This window comes from Pagrus pagrus (assembly GCF_965226575.1).
Source record: "Pagrus pagrus genome assembly, chromosome: 21".
Lineage (NCBI taxonomy): Eukaryota > Metazoa > Chordata > Actinopteri > Spariformes > Sparidae > Pagrus > Pagrus pagrus.
Genome location: NC_140208.1, coordinates 13,168,763 through 13,183,352, shown reverse-complemented (window position 1 = coordinate 13,183,352; position 14,590 = coordinate 13,168,763). Strand labels below are relative to the sequence as shown.

General features: G+C 41.9%; 1 protein-coding gene across 1 annotated transcript in view; it reads right to left on the bottom strand.

Moving 5' to 3' along the window:
• Positions 1 to 4,155: 4,155 nt before the first annotated feature.
• Positions 4,156 to 14,590, bottom strand: part of ngfrb (nerve growth factor receptor b) — a 28,304-nt gene continuing 17,869 nt past the window's right edge. The window contains exons 4-6 of the mRNA XM_084341886.1: positions 10,554 to 10,794; positions 9,479 to 9,639; positions 4,156 to 8,864 (exon numbers count right to left, since the gene is read on the bottom strand). Coding sequence (XP_084198012.1) covers positions 8,521 to 8,864; positions 9,479 to 9,639; positions 10,554 to 10,794 — 746 coding nt within the window. The 3' untranslated portion in view covers positions 4,156 to 8,520. The remainder of the gene's footprint in view (positions 8,865 to 9,478; positions 9,640 to 10,553; positions 10,795 to 14,590) is intronic.

Here is a 14,590-nt window from a genome sequence, read left to right as displayed (position 1 = left end):
AGCAGGACGGTTTGTTTGAGACTCAGAAAGACAAGTTAATGGTTTCTCAGATGACCTGTATTTGACTGTGTCAACAGCTTTAACTCTAACAGTGATTATCACAATCCTCACTTTGGTTTATCTGAATTATAAACTGTTTCTGAGTTAATTGTTGTGTTAGGAGGTCTTTTCAAACCCAACTGGTTCAGCCTTTTATGAACTGTAAACTAAACAACATACAAATGGAAGAGAGAAACAAACCTGCTCCACCGCTATCACCTCGTCAGACTCTGACCTCTGGCTTTAAACATCCGTCACGTCTCCTCTACTGTCCGACCCCTGAACATTTTGCTACTTTCAAAGGTCGCACCTTGTGTTTGATCTCCTGTTAAAGTCCTCCGTGACCAAAGAGAACACGTGCGCCTTCATCCGCAGCGATCTGCAGACTTGCTACAGTCAGACATACATCATCATCAGCGTCAGAGCAGGAGACGCTCCTCTACCTGGTCGTAAGATGAAGATGCTTCTGACCTTTGACCTCATCTCAATAACTGCCTTTTTTTTAAAAGAACACTGCGCTAACTTGTACGGTACGAAACAGAAAAGGAATTTCGAGTATTTTGACGGCATCAACACAGTTTAACAAAACATATTGGTCAGAGTAAACGCAATAACATCCTTATTACTTACGAGAGCTTGAACGTGCTTCAAGCTTCAGCATTTCTTGCCATTCCTGGATCAGAAATGCAGAAATACTCATGACTTAACATCTCAGAGAGGTTGAATGGTCGGCCCTTGTAGGAAAAGATCAACATTTTGGGAAAATACGCCTTGAAGATCATCACCGCTTTCATCTCTGTCTGAAGGGATTATTGACGCGACATATAATAACATTGGTCATATCAGGAGCTTTAGAGATGCTGGAAGACAGATTTTATTGCCTTCGGACGGAGCCACGCTCGCTGTGTCCACCTGTTTATAGCTTTTGTTGGAAGCTAAGCCAACCAGCTGCTGACTGTAGTTATTCTCTCTCAAAAATTCAAACTATTTCTTTAAAGCTAGACCCAAATATTTAATCCCTGTGTTCCCCAAAGGATCTAGCCTGTGAGAACCAGGGCTTAGCATTGAAGGAGTCTTGGTTTCATGATCGTCCCGCTCAGATGTGGGACGAAAGGACGAACCTTTGCAGCTCATTATGTGCTGTGTGGAAAGGTCCTTTCATGGCAAAGGTTTCACAACCTCACATTTCAGGACGGTCCTGCGGGAGCCCTGTTTCCACATTCTCACTTTATCCCAGCGGTGATTTGTAGAGTAAATACGCATGTTATGACAAGGCTGAGTCATAAAAGTGACCATAACATGTTGTAAATTAGCCAAGTTAACTGCAGGGAGGAATATTAAATGAATATCATCACCTACGTTTAAACCCAGTCCCATAATTGAATCTTCAGATCCATCTTCTCAGCGTGACCCACATGAGGAAGTAATCACTTGAGAAGAACTACTGTAAGTTTCCATCATTACAGGAGGTCTTCTAGATGATTTAAACTTTCTTTTAAAACACTGATTAAAAGTGGCTCCACAGAGGCAGACCACTTCTCCTCACTTCTGCTTAACGTGAAGTCAAAAACTCAGCCGGTCACCCAAACCGATCCTCTTTCAGCGCCACATGTCACTCCTGCACACATGGTTCCCTTCACACATCAAGCATTCCTCACTAACGACTCACTGGAGGTTAGCAGCAGCAGTTAGCTGGGGAATGTGTTTCCCATTTGAGCCGCGGTTCACTGAGAAACTGATCTGGGGCACTGGGACCGGGTCAGAACCTGCTGATGCCATTTCTGATCTGAATAAAGCAGAAACAGATCAAACTGGAGCAAGCAAAGGACGCATGTTAAAGGTTTTTGCTACTGCATGTTTTCACCTCAGGCCTTCATTTGTATCTGCATTACTTTCTATTATATAGTTTCCATTGTTAATAGCAGGGTGTGCCGCTACCTGCTGCATGTCAACCTGCGGTACCGTTTGTACTAAGTTACTGCAAATCCAACATTTTCTTCGGCTGCTGCTTTACGTTAAATCATTTGATTGGTGAAACATGCGTTGGCTTTTATTGTGAAGTAATTACAGGAAATACAGTGTGTTTGTCAGGACGTGAGCACGGATCGTTCAGGTAATGCTGCATTTTTCATCAGCAGATCAGGTTAGGTTAAATGTTGTCAAAGTGTGACATATGCTATATTTCCTAAATATTTAAGAAAAATACATTATATGTTTATATGTTGATGCCGTCACTATCCTCACCTATCATTTAGCATAATGTATTTGACTTTGGTATCTGATTACTCTTAATAAATAACAATTGTGCTTCAAAAAGGCCTGCGGGGTTGCAATATTCGACTCTCAGTATCAAAGTATATACTGTAACATGCACCAAATGTATGTATATCTATTATAATGTCATTGTCTTAACTTATTTTGTTATATTTATTATTAAAAAAAAACTTTCAAACCTCTTTAAACAGTCACTTGTTGTACTGTAATGTGAATTTCCCCTCTAGTGGTCAGTACGGTCTTATCGTGGGTTAATATCTGTCATCTGTCATCACATATATGAATTCAATCCAAGAAAAAATTACTTTTGGACCCTAACGTATAATCTATCACAATATTTTCACACTGACTTGAGCCCACAGTGACATAAAAACATGAAACCAGTGGGAACCAAAGTGCCGGCATGTGTCATTTCATGCACCATTACTTTACCATATCACTCACCAGACTAAGTCTAATTGCGTTGACAGGCTGCTCGTATCTATTATTATAGTATTGTGTTGCGACACCGACCACACTCAGTGCCATAATTCATGCAGTCAAGTCTGATGAAGCTAACGAAGGACTAGTCCGACCTACTGCAGCCCCTCGTCAGTCCCCCCTCGTCCTCTTCAGTCCCTCCTCGTGCTTCAACGCTCGCAGTCATCAGTCTGTCTCATTTGGCTTGGATTACATGTCAGAAGGACTTTAGTGGCTCTTGAGGAAATAGCACAGGCCCTCTCCATCCTGAGGGTAAAATACAGAATAATCCAGGGCGAGACCGAACCACACAGTGTTTGAGACGGAGCATGCAAATATATGAAGCCCCCAAAGTGTACAATATGAAATAATAATAATAATAATAATGAATTAACATTTAAGAAAGTATGAAAACATTTTATTTCGCTTGTCACTTTTCGTGATGTCTCTTTTATTTCCTGTTTCGCTCGATCAACAAAGTGAAAGTATTTCTGATGAGGATGAAGAAAGTGTGATGTCACATGATGACATGTCGGCCCTCAGGCCTTCTTCACAATCACAATGTACAGTATTGTTGATTGATTGATTGATTGATTGATTGTTGTTCTTGAAGAGGGCCTGAGGGCCGTCATGTCATCATCTGAATAAAAGAGGACTAAGTGGAGCCAAGTCAACCTCACTCAAAGACTGGTGTGCGTGTCTTTTCTATAATATAAAGTCATTTTGAATCCACGCTGCTGCTGTAAATAAGGCAACATGTCCACACTACACAGCCTCCTTGTGTTTAGCTTAACATGGCTAACTATGCTACAGCAGGCTTGTTAGCTGGACAATATCAATGTTAAAATATTAGTGGCTTTTTCTTTCAAACAAAGATGCAGCTACAACTCTATGAAGATAAAAAAAAAAAAGACAGACTGACAAGACAAAGACAAAATATGTCTAGCTAGATAGAGTTTCTAGCTAACAGGAGCTAGCTAAAACTGCTAACAGGCCCACTTGTTCTTACCTTTTATGCTAGGCAATTGTCCAAACTCATAATATAGCCTAGCTTTGTTAAGGTCAATAAAAGGAGAGGTTGGTATTTACTGCGTCTTGTTGGTTGAGTCAGATAACACTGGCTTGGTTGTAGCTCTAGCTAACAGGATGCTAACTGGTTAAATTAGGTAGCAGCTGTTAAGCGTGCTAGTTTAACAGAGGCAGAGGGCACTGGCTGAAGAGTGGGGGGGTGGTGTAAAATAAAGTAAAGTAAGATGATAAGGTAAAAAGACACATCATATAAAGTGACATGAAATAAAGACTTTTGGGCTTCCAGACTATTATGCAGGTGTGTGTGTGTGTGTGTGTCTGTGTGTGAGAAGATAAAGCTGTTGAAGCAATACAGAAGATCGGACTGGAGCTTTATTATTGGTTTTTACTGCTTGTCTGCTGTAGGAATTTAGCAAATTCACATTAAGTATAGTACAGTATATGTATTAGTATACAAGGAACATTCAGTATTTCTCAGATCTGTACATTTCAGTCCTGGTGCACTGTGAGACACTATTACCAGGGCCTTTTTCTTCTTGTCCCTCCTCCTCCACCCTCAAAACCTCCATCTGCATGATTACTTTGTTACTCTCGAGTGCAATATCATGACAAGTTCACCTTCCATTGGGATTACTAGTACAAGCAATTCAATGTCTGGCTGCTGTCTCTCAATTAAATCTCTCAAATCTATCAAACTAAACAAATACTGTCAAAGGAAAGGCCTCCATCTTCAGTCATAGTTTCTGACGGGAGGGCAAACTCTGAAGAAAGTGTTCACACAGTTATATTACAAAGAGCTGAGGGCTTTCAGGGAAGAACGTTTTGTGGTAAGTCAAATTTAGACAATTTTGAGTTGTGAAAACAGTTAAGGCCAAAAGCTAAGCTAATTAAATAAATAACTTGGTTTACGTGAGCATTCAAAACAACTCGACTTGACCACAGCATTGAGAAAGTTGAGCCCGGTTCTATCCAAAGGGAACGAAATCTGCCCAACTAGCACCGGACTATCTGTGCTATTAGACAGAACCAGGCTAGCATGAATAGTCCAGTACGTAACCCCTTGAAACACCAGAACTTTTTGTTCTTACATTTACAGATTAAACAAACAAGCTATAACTTAGCTAACTTAGCTAGTAAATTAGCTTTAGCGGTGCTGTTATGTTGATTTTGTTACTTTGGACAGAGTCAGGCTCGCTGTTTCCTGATGTTTCCAGTCTTTACGCTAATCTAAACTAAACTAAAATAATCTGCTGCTCATTTATAACACTGCAGAATGATTGACTTACTGTACAGGGCACTTAAATCATAGTATATTATAATGTAATGTCTTTCTGGTGGCAGATGGGGTTTATTAAAATTTCTGATTATAACATTTCCAGTTCTGATTAGTCTAAAAATATTTTGAGTTTGTGTTCATGTCCAGTCTAAGTGACTCGCTACATTAATACACCTGATGGTCAGTCATTTAATCGTACCTCACAATCCCTTTGCCCTCCTTACTCTTTTAAACAGCACTGATATCGTAGCAATGTCCCGTTCACATATATATATTGTACAGTAGAGCCTTCTGGGCTGTTGACTAAAATAAAAACTAGAAAAAGACAAATTATTTACAAGTAAAAAAACAACAACTAAAGGAGAAAATACTTACAAAAACAGCTAAAAACAAAAATGTACAACATCAGCGGACACCTGAAATAGTTCCCAGGCACTTGTGATGCAAAACAGACATAATTACACATTTAAGTGCTACAATCTAGGACAACAAGAGAAACATAATACCATTTACAGTTGTTATTTCGAATTAAAACACAACGACCCTTAGTGAGTAATGTGAGAATACCTTCATTTAAAGTAACACGACAGCATGAAGCTCAGTATACTAGTGGTTAGTAACGATGTACAGTCTGTACCCGAGAGTGACAGGTGAAGTTTGTGATATAGGTAATAAGGTAAACTATTTGCTCCTTCAATTGTCTTTCCCCCTGAACAGACAGTGAACAAAGAGAAAGGAAACAAACAGGCGCTAGGGGTCTTCAGGTGGCAGCGTAATAGAGAGGTGAAGTCCCGCCCCCTTCAGGTGAGCCCCAAGTTTGCACAGCAGTCAATGGAGAGAGACAAATACATTTTTGATCCTATTTTAACTGTGCCATGAACCACACGTGATGTTCGTTGATTTAAAAGACAACTTTGTGAGTCAAGAAAGTCGCGGTTTGTCGTAAAGATATTAAAATACCATTTAGTTTTGTGTAAAACTGCTCGATATACGTCACCGACACCAACATGGCCGCTACCTCGGCACAGAAAAAGAATTTAAAAGGTGAAAATGACAATAAATGCAGTTCTGTGAGAGGAGAGCAAGTTAGTTTTGTGAGCTAGCTCATATTTACAGGCGCTACAATGTTTAATTTGTGGGTTTTGATGAACGTTAAAGGTGCAAAATGTGAGAATTTTAGTTAAAAAATGAACTAAAATAATCAAGAAATACTGTACTAGCGTTAATGTTATGTTAAAGACGCTTACGTATTGTGTCACAGAGATATACAGTATCTACTGACGTTAGCATGCTAACTGGACACTGCCGGACACTCCCCTGGTGCTTGTAGCTCAGTCTGGACGGCTTACCGAGCTAACTAGCTAACAGCAGCTGGACTGAGGCTAGTTAGGTTAACCTGCTGATGTATTGGCCGGTTTGTATGAGTATGAATACAACAGGTGGCTAATTATTACTTGTGTATAGTCTCTCTAATTACATATTTTCACAGTTTTATATTTTATTCCTTTTATGAAAAAGTGCTACTTTCTTGAGTTGAATAATGATGTTTTTAATTGACAAACATCATATGTGTGATTCATGGCACAATTCAAACAGGATCACAAAAATGATGCATCTCTTATGTATGTTTTTCTGACATAAGGTCACTTGTTGGTCCAAAGGACAGGGTCTGACTTCGCCTCTTTATAATATTAACATTATAAAATACTTGAAGGATTATTTTTGACAAACCGACAGGATGTAACAGCTCACACTACCATGAGCAGAGGAATGCACGATGAACCTTTAACAAGCTGGTTAATGCAGATGCAGATTCCTGGGTTTCACCTTTACGTTGAAGTAATCCAAAACTTCTCCGCTCTCCCTTGGCTCTGAATTCATCCCACATCCTTTGACTTATGTGTCCACTGACTCGCCTTTTTATCCAAAGGTCATTGTTGCAAACAATAAAGGAAACCGGACACCCTTTTTCTTTTTTTTCTCTCTGGCCCCTCTCCCTCTTTTACGCACCTGTTTGAAGGATTGTCAGTCGCAAGAATCACCGCTAGTGTCTCATGAACGGCTACAGATTTGTTCGGTTAATTCTACAGGGTGCAATATTGATGTAGCACTAACACAATCATTCAAGATACCCTGAGAAATGAAGCAAAACGGATAGAAAACCCTGGATTTTTGTTGCTACTGTAGTTTCTGCATGCTGTTTACTGTTATTTCACCATCTATAGCACACATTTCAAATTATATTGATCGTAACTGTACTTTATATCGGCTACAAATAATGAGATTAAACAATATGGTCCCCTCGTGAGAGCGTTCCACGCAATATATGGCAGAATCTGAAGTCGTCATGTATACGTGATCTGTGTGTGTGTTTGTTTGTACAGTACATGCATGCATGGTTACATACTGTAGGTCTATGTGTGTGTGTATGTACAGGATGTGTATGCGTCTATGTGGTGTCTGCCTATGTACATACAGTATGCACTGTCGTTACTGTGTTGACTTGAGTCCTTCCCTCCTCGGCTCAGTCTGTGTGGGAGCTCCTGTGTTATGCAGATGGGCCCTGACCACATAGAATAGTGTCTCATGTTGCCTCGCTCGTTGACCTTCCCCCAACAGAGTCCAGCCAGCAGTTTCTTATAGCACTTGTCGGATAAAGGAGGAATCTGCAGAAATCAGTATTTACAAGATGAGTAAATAGCTGGACTTTAGCCTTCATTAGCGAAAAACAGGTTAGTTTGAAACACGTCCAAGCATCCTTCCTCAGGTCGTCAGAGCTCCAGATACTCTGTGGTATGCAGGCCTCATCCGGTAGTAGCAACAGACACAAGCCATTGAGCCGTTTGACAACTTACATTCAAAAAAAAAATCTAACATGGCATGTAAATAATGTCGCTCGTCAGGTGCGGCCTCGAGACACTTGTTCCTCTTTGGTAGCTTAGACTTGTAAAGTAACATTTACAGATACAACACTGGCTTATAAGTAAGGGGACACGCTGACTACGTGTTTAAGAATGAAGAAGAAAGGATCGAGTCGTAGGAATGAAGGAGCCAGGTATCCACGATGAGTCGAGTCATTGTTGCTCCATGGCTAAGAAAGTCAGAAGACGGTAAGCTGGATGTCAGATAGTGTGGAAAGGCAGCTGGATATCCAGACTTAACATGGAATGATTACAGACTATTTCTCTCCACATTGGCTTTACATTGGGCGGTTTTTATAACGTGAGACTGAATGAGCCCGTCCTGATGATTAAGTAGAGGCTTCCTTTGATACTCATTCAGTTTTTGTCTAATAATTCTTCAGGACTCATGATATCTGATCATCACTGTGACTGCTGGCTTCACGAGGGAGTAGCTTATGTTTCGAGCGTGAATTATGTGGGATGAACGAAGCCACGGAAGAATATCAAGGTTGGGGTGTTTTGCTCGCTTTTAAGCTTAAATCACACTACAGAAGTGGCGGTCGGCTTTGTGGCGTTCGGGCTCAGCACCAGACTCTGGGCGATGTCGTCGCGGTTGATCTTGCGCAGCGCCGTGCACAGCGTGTCGAGGCTGGCGCAGTCCTTGCTCGCCCAGTCGGACAGGAGCGCGCGGACGGGATGCTCTTCCTGCCGGAAGGTCGCGATCCGCTCCTCCTCGTATCCCAGGAGGCCCGCCAGGTTGCACCAGTCGCTGTCGTCCATGTGGTTGCAGTCGTCTCCTTCGCCGCTCCTGAACAGCAGCTTCTCCACTTTCTCTCTGGCGTGGAGAGGAAGGAGCAAACAAGGCTCTTCATCCATGGAGACAACTGCAGAGGAAGAAGAAGATCGTGTCATTTTGTTATCTGAGTTGTCAATGAAGATCTTTCTCTTACGATTACAAATTTCTTCCAAAAACTACACAGTGAACCTTTAAGATACTGTTTAAACTCCTTCCTGTACAACTCTGTTTTCTTCCTTTGCCATTATCTGTCCAAACATGTGGTTTTAAAAGTCCTAAAGTCTCTCAAACTGGTTTGTCGAGGCCGGATTAGAAACGCCCAGGAGCACGTGCCGCCAAAAAAAACAAACGCTGTGGCGCTGTCGGTGTTGTAATCCTTGTTTGCTGATTTGCTACAGTAAGTCTGAAAGGTCGTATTCAAGTCGGAGCTTACGAAGGGAGAGACGGCTCATTCCTGAGGGGGAATTCCTTTCTTTTGACTGACGTGGTCGGACACAGTCTGTGTGTACGTTCATCCCATCAGACTTAATTGTGGATTAGAAGAAAACTCATTACCGGACGACTTCAGCGGCAGATAAAAACGCTGCCTTCTGTACTAAAACGGTGCTGACGTCCACTTTAAGAGTAATAGTTTGATAAATGAGGGCTACTGTGTTTCTTGGAGTGTGTTTCAGGGAGTGGCCTCAGGTATTAGTGTGTTACCTGTGTGTGCCTGAGTCTGGGCCTGCTGCTCCTGCAGACTTTGGCTGTCCACAGAAATGCCGCTGTCGCTGTGCAGCTTGTCTCCGCCAGGTGACGGCGTCTGGTTCTGGTTGGCTGTGCAGTTGTTGGCTCCTTGCTTGTTCTGCTTACAGTTGTTCCAACTGAATGAAAACGAGTCAGAAGATGAGAAAACACTGGACACTGTATATTTGTTTGTGGAAACTAACAGCAGGGGTGAGGAACGGGTAGAAAAGAGTAGTGAGGAGTGTTTGTTAACAAGAAAAAGTCACAGTACGCTGAAATCGTAAGATGTAGTACTTGCCCACTTTAAGCACTGTCTTCAGGATTATCTGACATCATAATAAATATTTAGTAGGTGTGCCACATCATAAAATATTAAGGTGCGGCACCTTGAGTAACCTACAATGTGTTGCTCTGATGCTGACTCTAAAAGACCATTAACCAAGTGTTGCCATCAATAAAAACAAGGTAATACATTACATGCAATAACTTCGATAATGCCTTTAGAGCTTCGAGATATTAACATTGAAATGAGAGCAGTGGCCGGTAGGTGAAACATCCTCTATTATTCAATAAGGCAGCTGCAGCTAATTGTTTAAAATGCTGCTTTCAGTGTTTACCCACCTCGGCTCTGATCTGTCTTGATGTTTATGTGCGTGAATGTACAGACACTTGCCGTACAACATAGTTCAATCAACATATTGTACATTCAACATTTAACAGTGGGCTCTCTGTGCATTAAGAGAGGAGCATGGGTTTCACATATGTGAGTAAACGGACCATATTGTGGCCCACAGGACAACAGTGCGCTCTCACCCAGAAAAGCAGCAGATGATTTCATTAATTATGAAACTGCGGAAATTCAAAATTTGGTTTTGTCGCCCCTGTGCATTTGTGATGAGTTTCAGATCCTTCTTCTCTTTCCTCCGGCTGTTGAATTTCCCATTTGTTGTTATTAATAGAAATAGACTACAAATAATTTAATAAGCCTTTCAACCAGCAGCGTGTATTTAAAAAACACTGTCATGCTTGCGTTTCTGGTTTGTGTCCTCACCTCTTGAAGATGATAAAGGCCACGAAGCCGACCACGACCGCTGCCAGGATGGAGCAGTAGATGGGTATGAGTTTGTCGTTCAGGCCGTCGGGGAGCCGCTGCTGGGAATTTCCGTTAGTGGTAGTGGTGGTTGTAGTGGTGGTGGTGGTGATGCCATCGTCTGGTATGATGATATCTGATGGTGTGGTTTCGTCGAAGGGCTCCTCGAAGGGCGTGGAAAACACTGAGGGGTCGGTGGTAACTGTGAAGGAGGAATAGGCATTTTATGAGCTTTGTGAATATGTGGAAACAAAGCAACAATAACAGGCATTTATTCTACATTTAAGATATCGAAGGGTTGGTTGAAATAGATTTTTTGGCCACTTGGGGGCAGTGGAAACGAGCTGTAAACACGTCACCGACATATTTTCATCGTTTAAAGTCGATATGGTGTTATTAGCAAATAGTATTCATACCTCCTGCAGTTATGGAGTAATCTGACTCACCAGATGTGGACTGGGGGTATACATTTTAATATGACACAGAACACCTATCTTCAAGCTCCTATTGTTTTTTTGGCTCCTACCCCCCCAGCCCGTAAAACCGTAAATGTCTCCCATGCTGCACAAGCACACCCACACTCACATTACATCCCACAATGCTTGGTCATTTCTCCTCCTCCCCAGGGAGCCATTAACAAGGAAAAGAGCATGTTTGTCCATCCAGTCCTGCCCACTTTCCTCCGACCATTAACGCTAAGCAGACATATTCGCTCCTCACCGCGGATGTGGAAACCTATCCTCGCCTGTCACTTACTTACAGTTATTCACATCATCAACAGGAAATCATCCCGTTGGCTTCCAAGGGCTCTAAATACCTCAGGAGGGCCGCTGAGTGCGAGGCAGCCATTTTTCACTAATGAGGCGAAAACATTTAGTGGGGGCTTATTTAGATGGATTCATGAGCGGCTGTGGGGCTTTTAGCTGGAGGAATTTTGAGGATGTGATAAGTACTTTACAGAAACGTCAATATACTGAACATCAAATTGATGAACTTATTACGCTGGATGTCCATCATTGTTAATCCTTGCCCTGTAAAGCCATTATTTTTATCTGACACGAGACACATGGAAGGTAAATGTATTTCGTGTGCTGTATTTTTAAGGGTAAAGTAATTACATTTGTCATAACCGCCTGTTTGTCTTGCTGATTTGTTAGCATCTGTTCTTAACCAACTAGAGAGGAATCTTTCTGTCAAAACAAATCAAAAGACACGTGCTGAGTGTTGTGTGGGTAAGGCCAAGCTGCTCAGCTGCTCAGAACCAGCCATGTTTAGAGGAGACAGTTGGGTGCAGAGCTGGACCTTCTGGAGGAATAAACACCCAGAGTCACATCAGGACGTTAGCTTACCAGACCTCTCTAGCTTGCTCATCTTCTCTGCTTGACACTAGCTGCATGAGGCAATATTAGCCGCTACTAGCTTAGCAAACCTGAATCTCCAACTGAACAGGTTTTATCACGGAAGAGGAATGCATGGAATAAAAGAGACAGCGTCTCCGCCTCTACTGCGTCAACTTTGATCCCTCTTCTTCAAGTATCACCAGTTCACATGGTTGATATCAATATTTTGGGCTAATATCTGTTAAATAAAATGCCCTAGAAACACTAAATAGACACAAACAGGCTTCTGATGATGCACTGCAGCATATCAAATTGCTTTCCGTCCTCTTCAGACTCATACATACACACCGGCATCACCACCATGGCTTGTCTGTCTTCCTCACACGACTGTTTTTGCCCCCCCCCCCCCCCATCAACACACACACACACACACACACACACACACAGGAAACCAGACACCATTCATTGACAGAAATCTTCTTTGTCCAGAACAAATGCCCCCTCCCCATCTCTTTATCCTTCAATCCTCTCTCTATCCATTTCACCGCTGGCTACACTTTGGCTCGCTCCTATCAGACAGTTCCTCCGTCAGCCGGTCGTATGGTAACTTGGACGCCACTTTTTTTCCCCTCATTACCTGTTTTTCATCAGAGCCCTGAGCCCCTCCACTGATGGTAAACACAACGTCATTGTTGTCCAACCTTCCTGGTTATATCTTTTATTCATTTTGTACATTAACCATTTATCTCATCCATCCATCCATCCATCCATCCATCGTTCTGTTTACTCTCTACATCTCTGCATCATTACTGTGCGCTCACTCCCTTCATGATTAACAGTTGAGACAGGGCCCTAAGTGCCTTTACTGAAGCACTAGCTCAACCTCTCACATTGAATGATCTGGCCTCAGAGTGGAGAACGACCTTCTGCTGAGCTCAGCTTGTTTCCACTCTGCTCGGAGCTCAGTGGTTAAAGGACCGCTGCTCTCGGTCAGAGAATAATCATGTTGAGACATTTTAGTGATCGTTACATTGTCCCCTGAAGTCATGTGCTACTCCTATAATCTTGTATTTAGATCTTGTATTTACATCAACGTATCAGAAATTTAAAAAAATGTATTAAATTTCAGAAAATAGTGCACAGAACCTTCACTTTGTGTTGAAATGGCTGGTTTGTGCATTTGTTTCAGAAGGTTTTAAACAGCTGTTTGCAGGATGAATGATGATGTAATGTATCTATTTGTGGCTGTGTACGATTGTTAACTGTAACACGATGATGTCGAAACATGTTTGTTTAAGTGCTACTTTGTTTTATAGCTTCTTCCCTCAGGCTGTTAAGACTCCTTAACTCATCCTCAGCACTCCAGCATATCACCAGAATAACTGCTAACTGCTGCTGACTGTCGCTAGAGTCCGTTAGTTAGCTCAGTTAGCTGTGCAGCTAGTGGTGGTCTCAGAGCACTGGGCAAGTGTTGGTGTTGCTGCTAGCACAGGAGCTTTGGACAGAGACGGGCCGGGGCTAGCTGGTTAGTATGCTAACGTCAGTAGATATCTCTGCAACGCAGTAAATAGACGTTATAATGTCATAAGTGTAATTTCTTCACTTTCTGTTGATTATTTTAGCTATATTTTTTAATGTTATCTTTTCACAAACATTCTTACATATTGCCCCTTTAAGATAAACAGATGTAATGCTATTTTGTAGGCAAAAAAATAAAAATAAAAAACCTAACTGACTTAAAATGTGTGTTCTTCCTCCTTCCTTAATTTGTATTATAATGCATATGCTGTATCTCATGTGCCTCATTAAACATAAATACATGTTGAAGTCCTGAAATGTTTTTCTACAACACTCCTTGATCCCACCACCCAAACAGGAACACTTAAACCCCACAGCGTCTTCACATGTGGCATTTCCATTAAAGAACAAAAATGTTGCCGGCTCACAATGTGGCAACAGCTGGTTATCAAGGTCATAAAAACTGAGAGACGGGGAGCTGTCAAAATTACAGGTTTAGTCAACTGTAACTCCTGTCAACAGCTTTCATTATATTTATTGTTCGGCATTCTTTGGTTGTTTGTGGAATTACTGGAATTTCCTCCCGTCTTTGTCTGTTAATGATTAACTTGTGACAGGAAATCCGGGCAGATGTGTACTTACAGCATTAGATGAATAATTATAAAGAGAGCGCTCTTGTTGAAGGTATATGAAAACAGTGGAGCATGTGTGTGTGTGTGTGTCATTTGTGTTCAAAGTGAGTGTATGTGTGGGGCAGCAGCCACGCAGGTTCATTCCAAGCAGGTGTTGCTGTAGTTTCAACACCTCATACTTCAGATGCTGACTCTAGAGTTCATCAGAAAGGGAAGGAGGAGTTTCCGACACAAGCCAAGTTGTTTTCTTTTATTATATGTGATGACACATGAGTACAGCCTCGACCGCTGCCAAGACCTGCCCTGCAAAACCTGATTTTTATCCAGCCATGACGGACACTTTTATGATATTCTTTTTGTTACAACAAGCACAAGTGAAGGGATGTGATGACATCGATGAATGCTGCTGCCCCAGTTCTGCTGATCCACATTCAACACATGGGATTTCTTCTGATTCACCACCTCTTCGCTCCTTCTCACACTTTCTCTTTTTCTCCTTGAGGCCTCT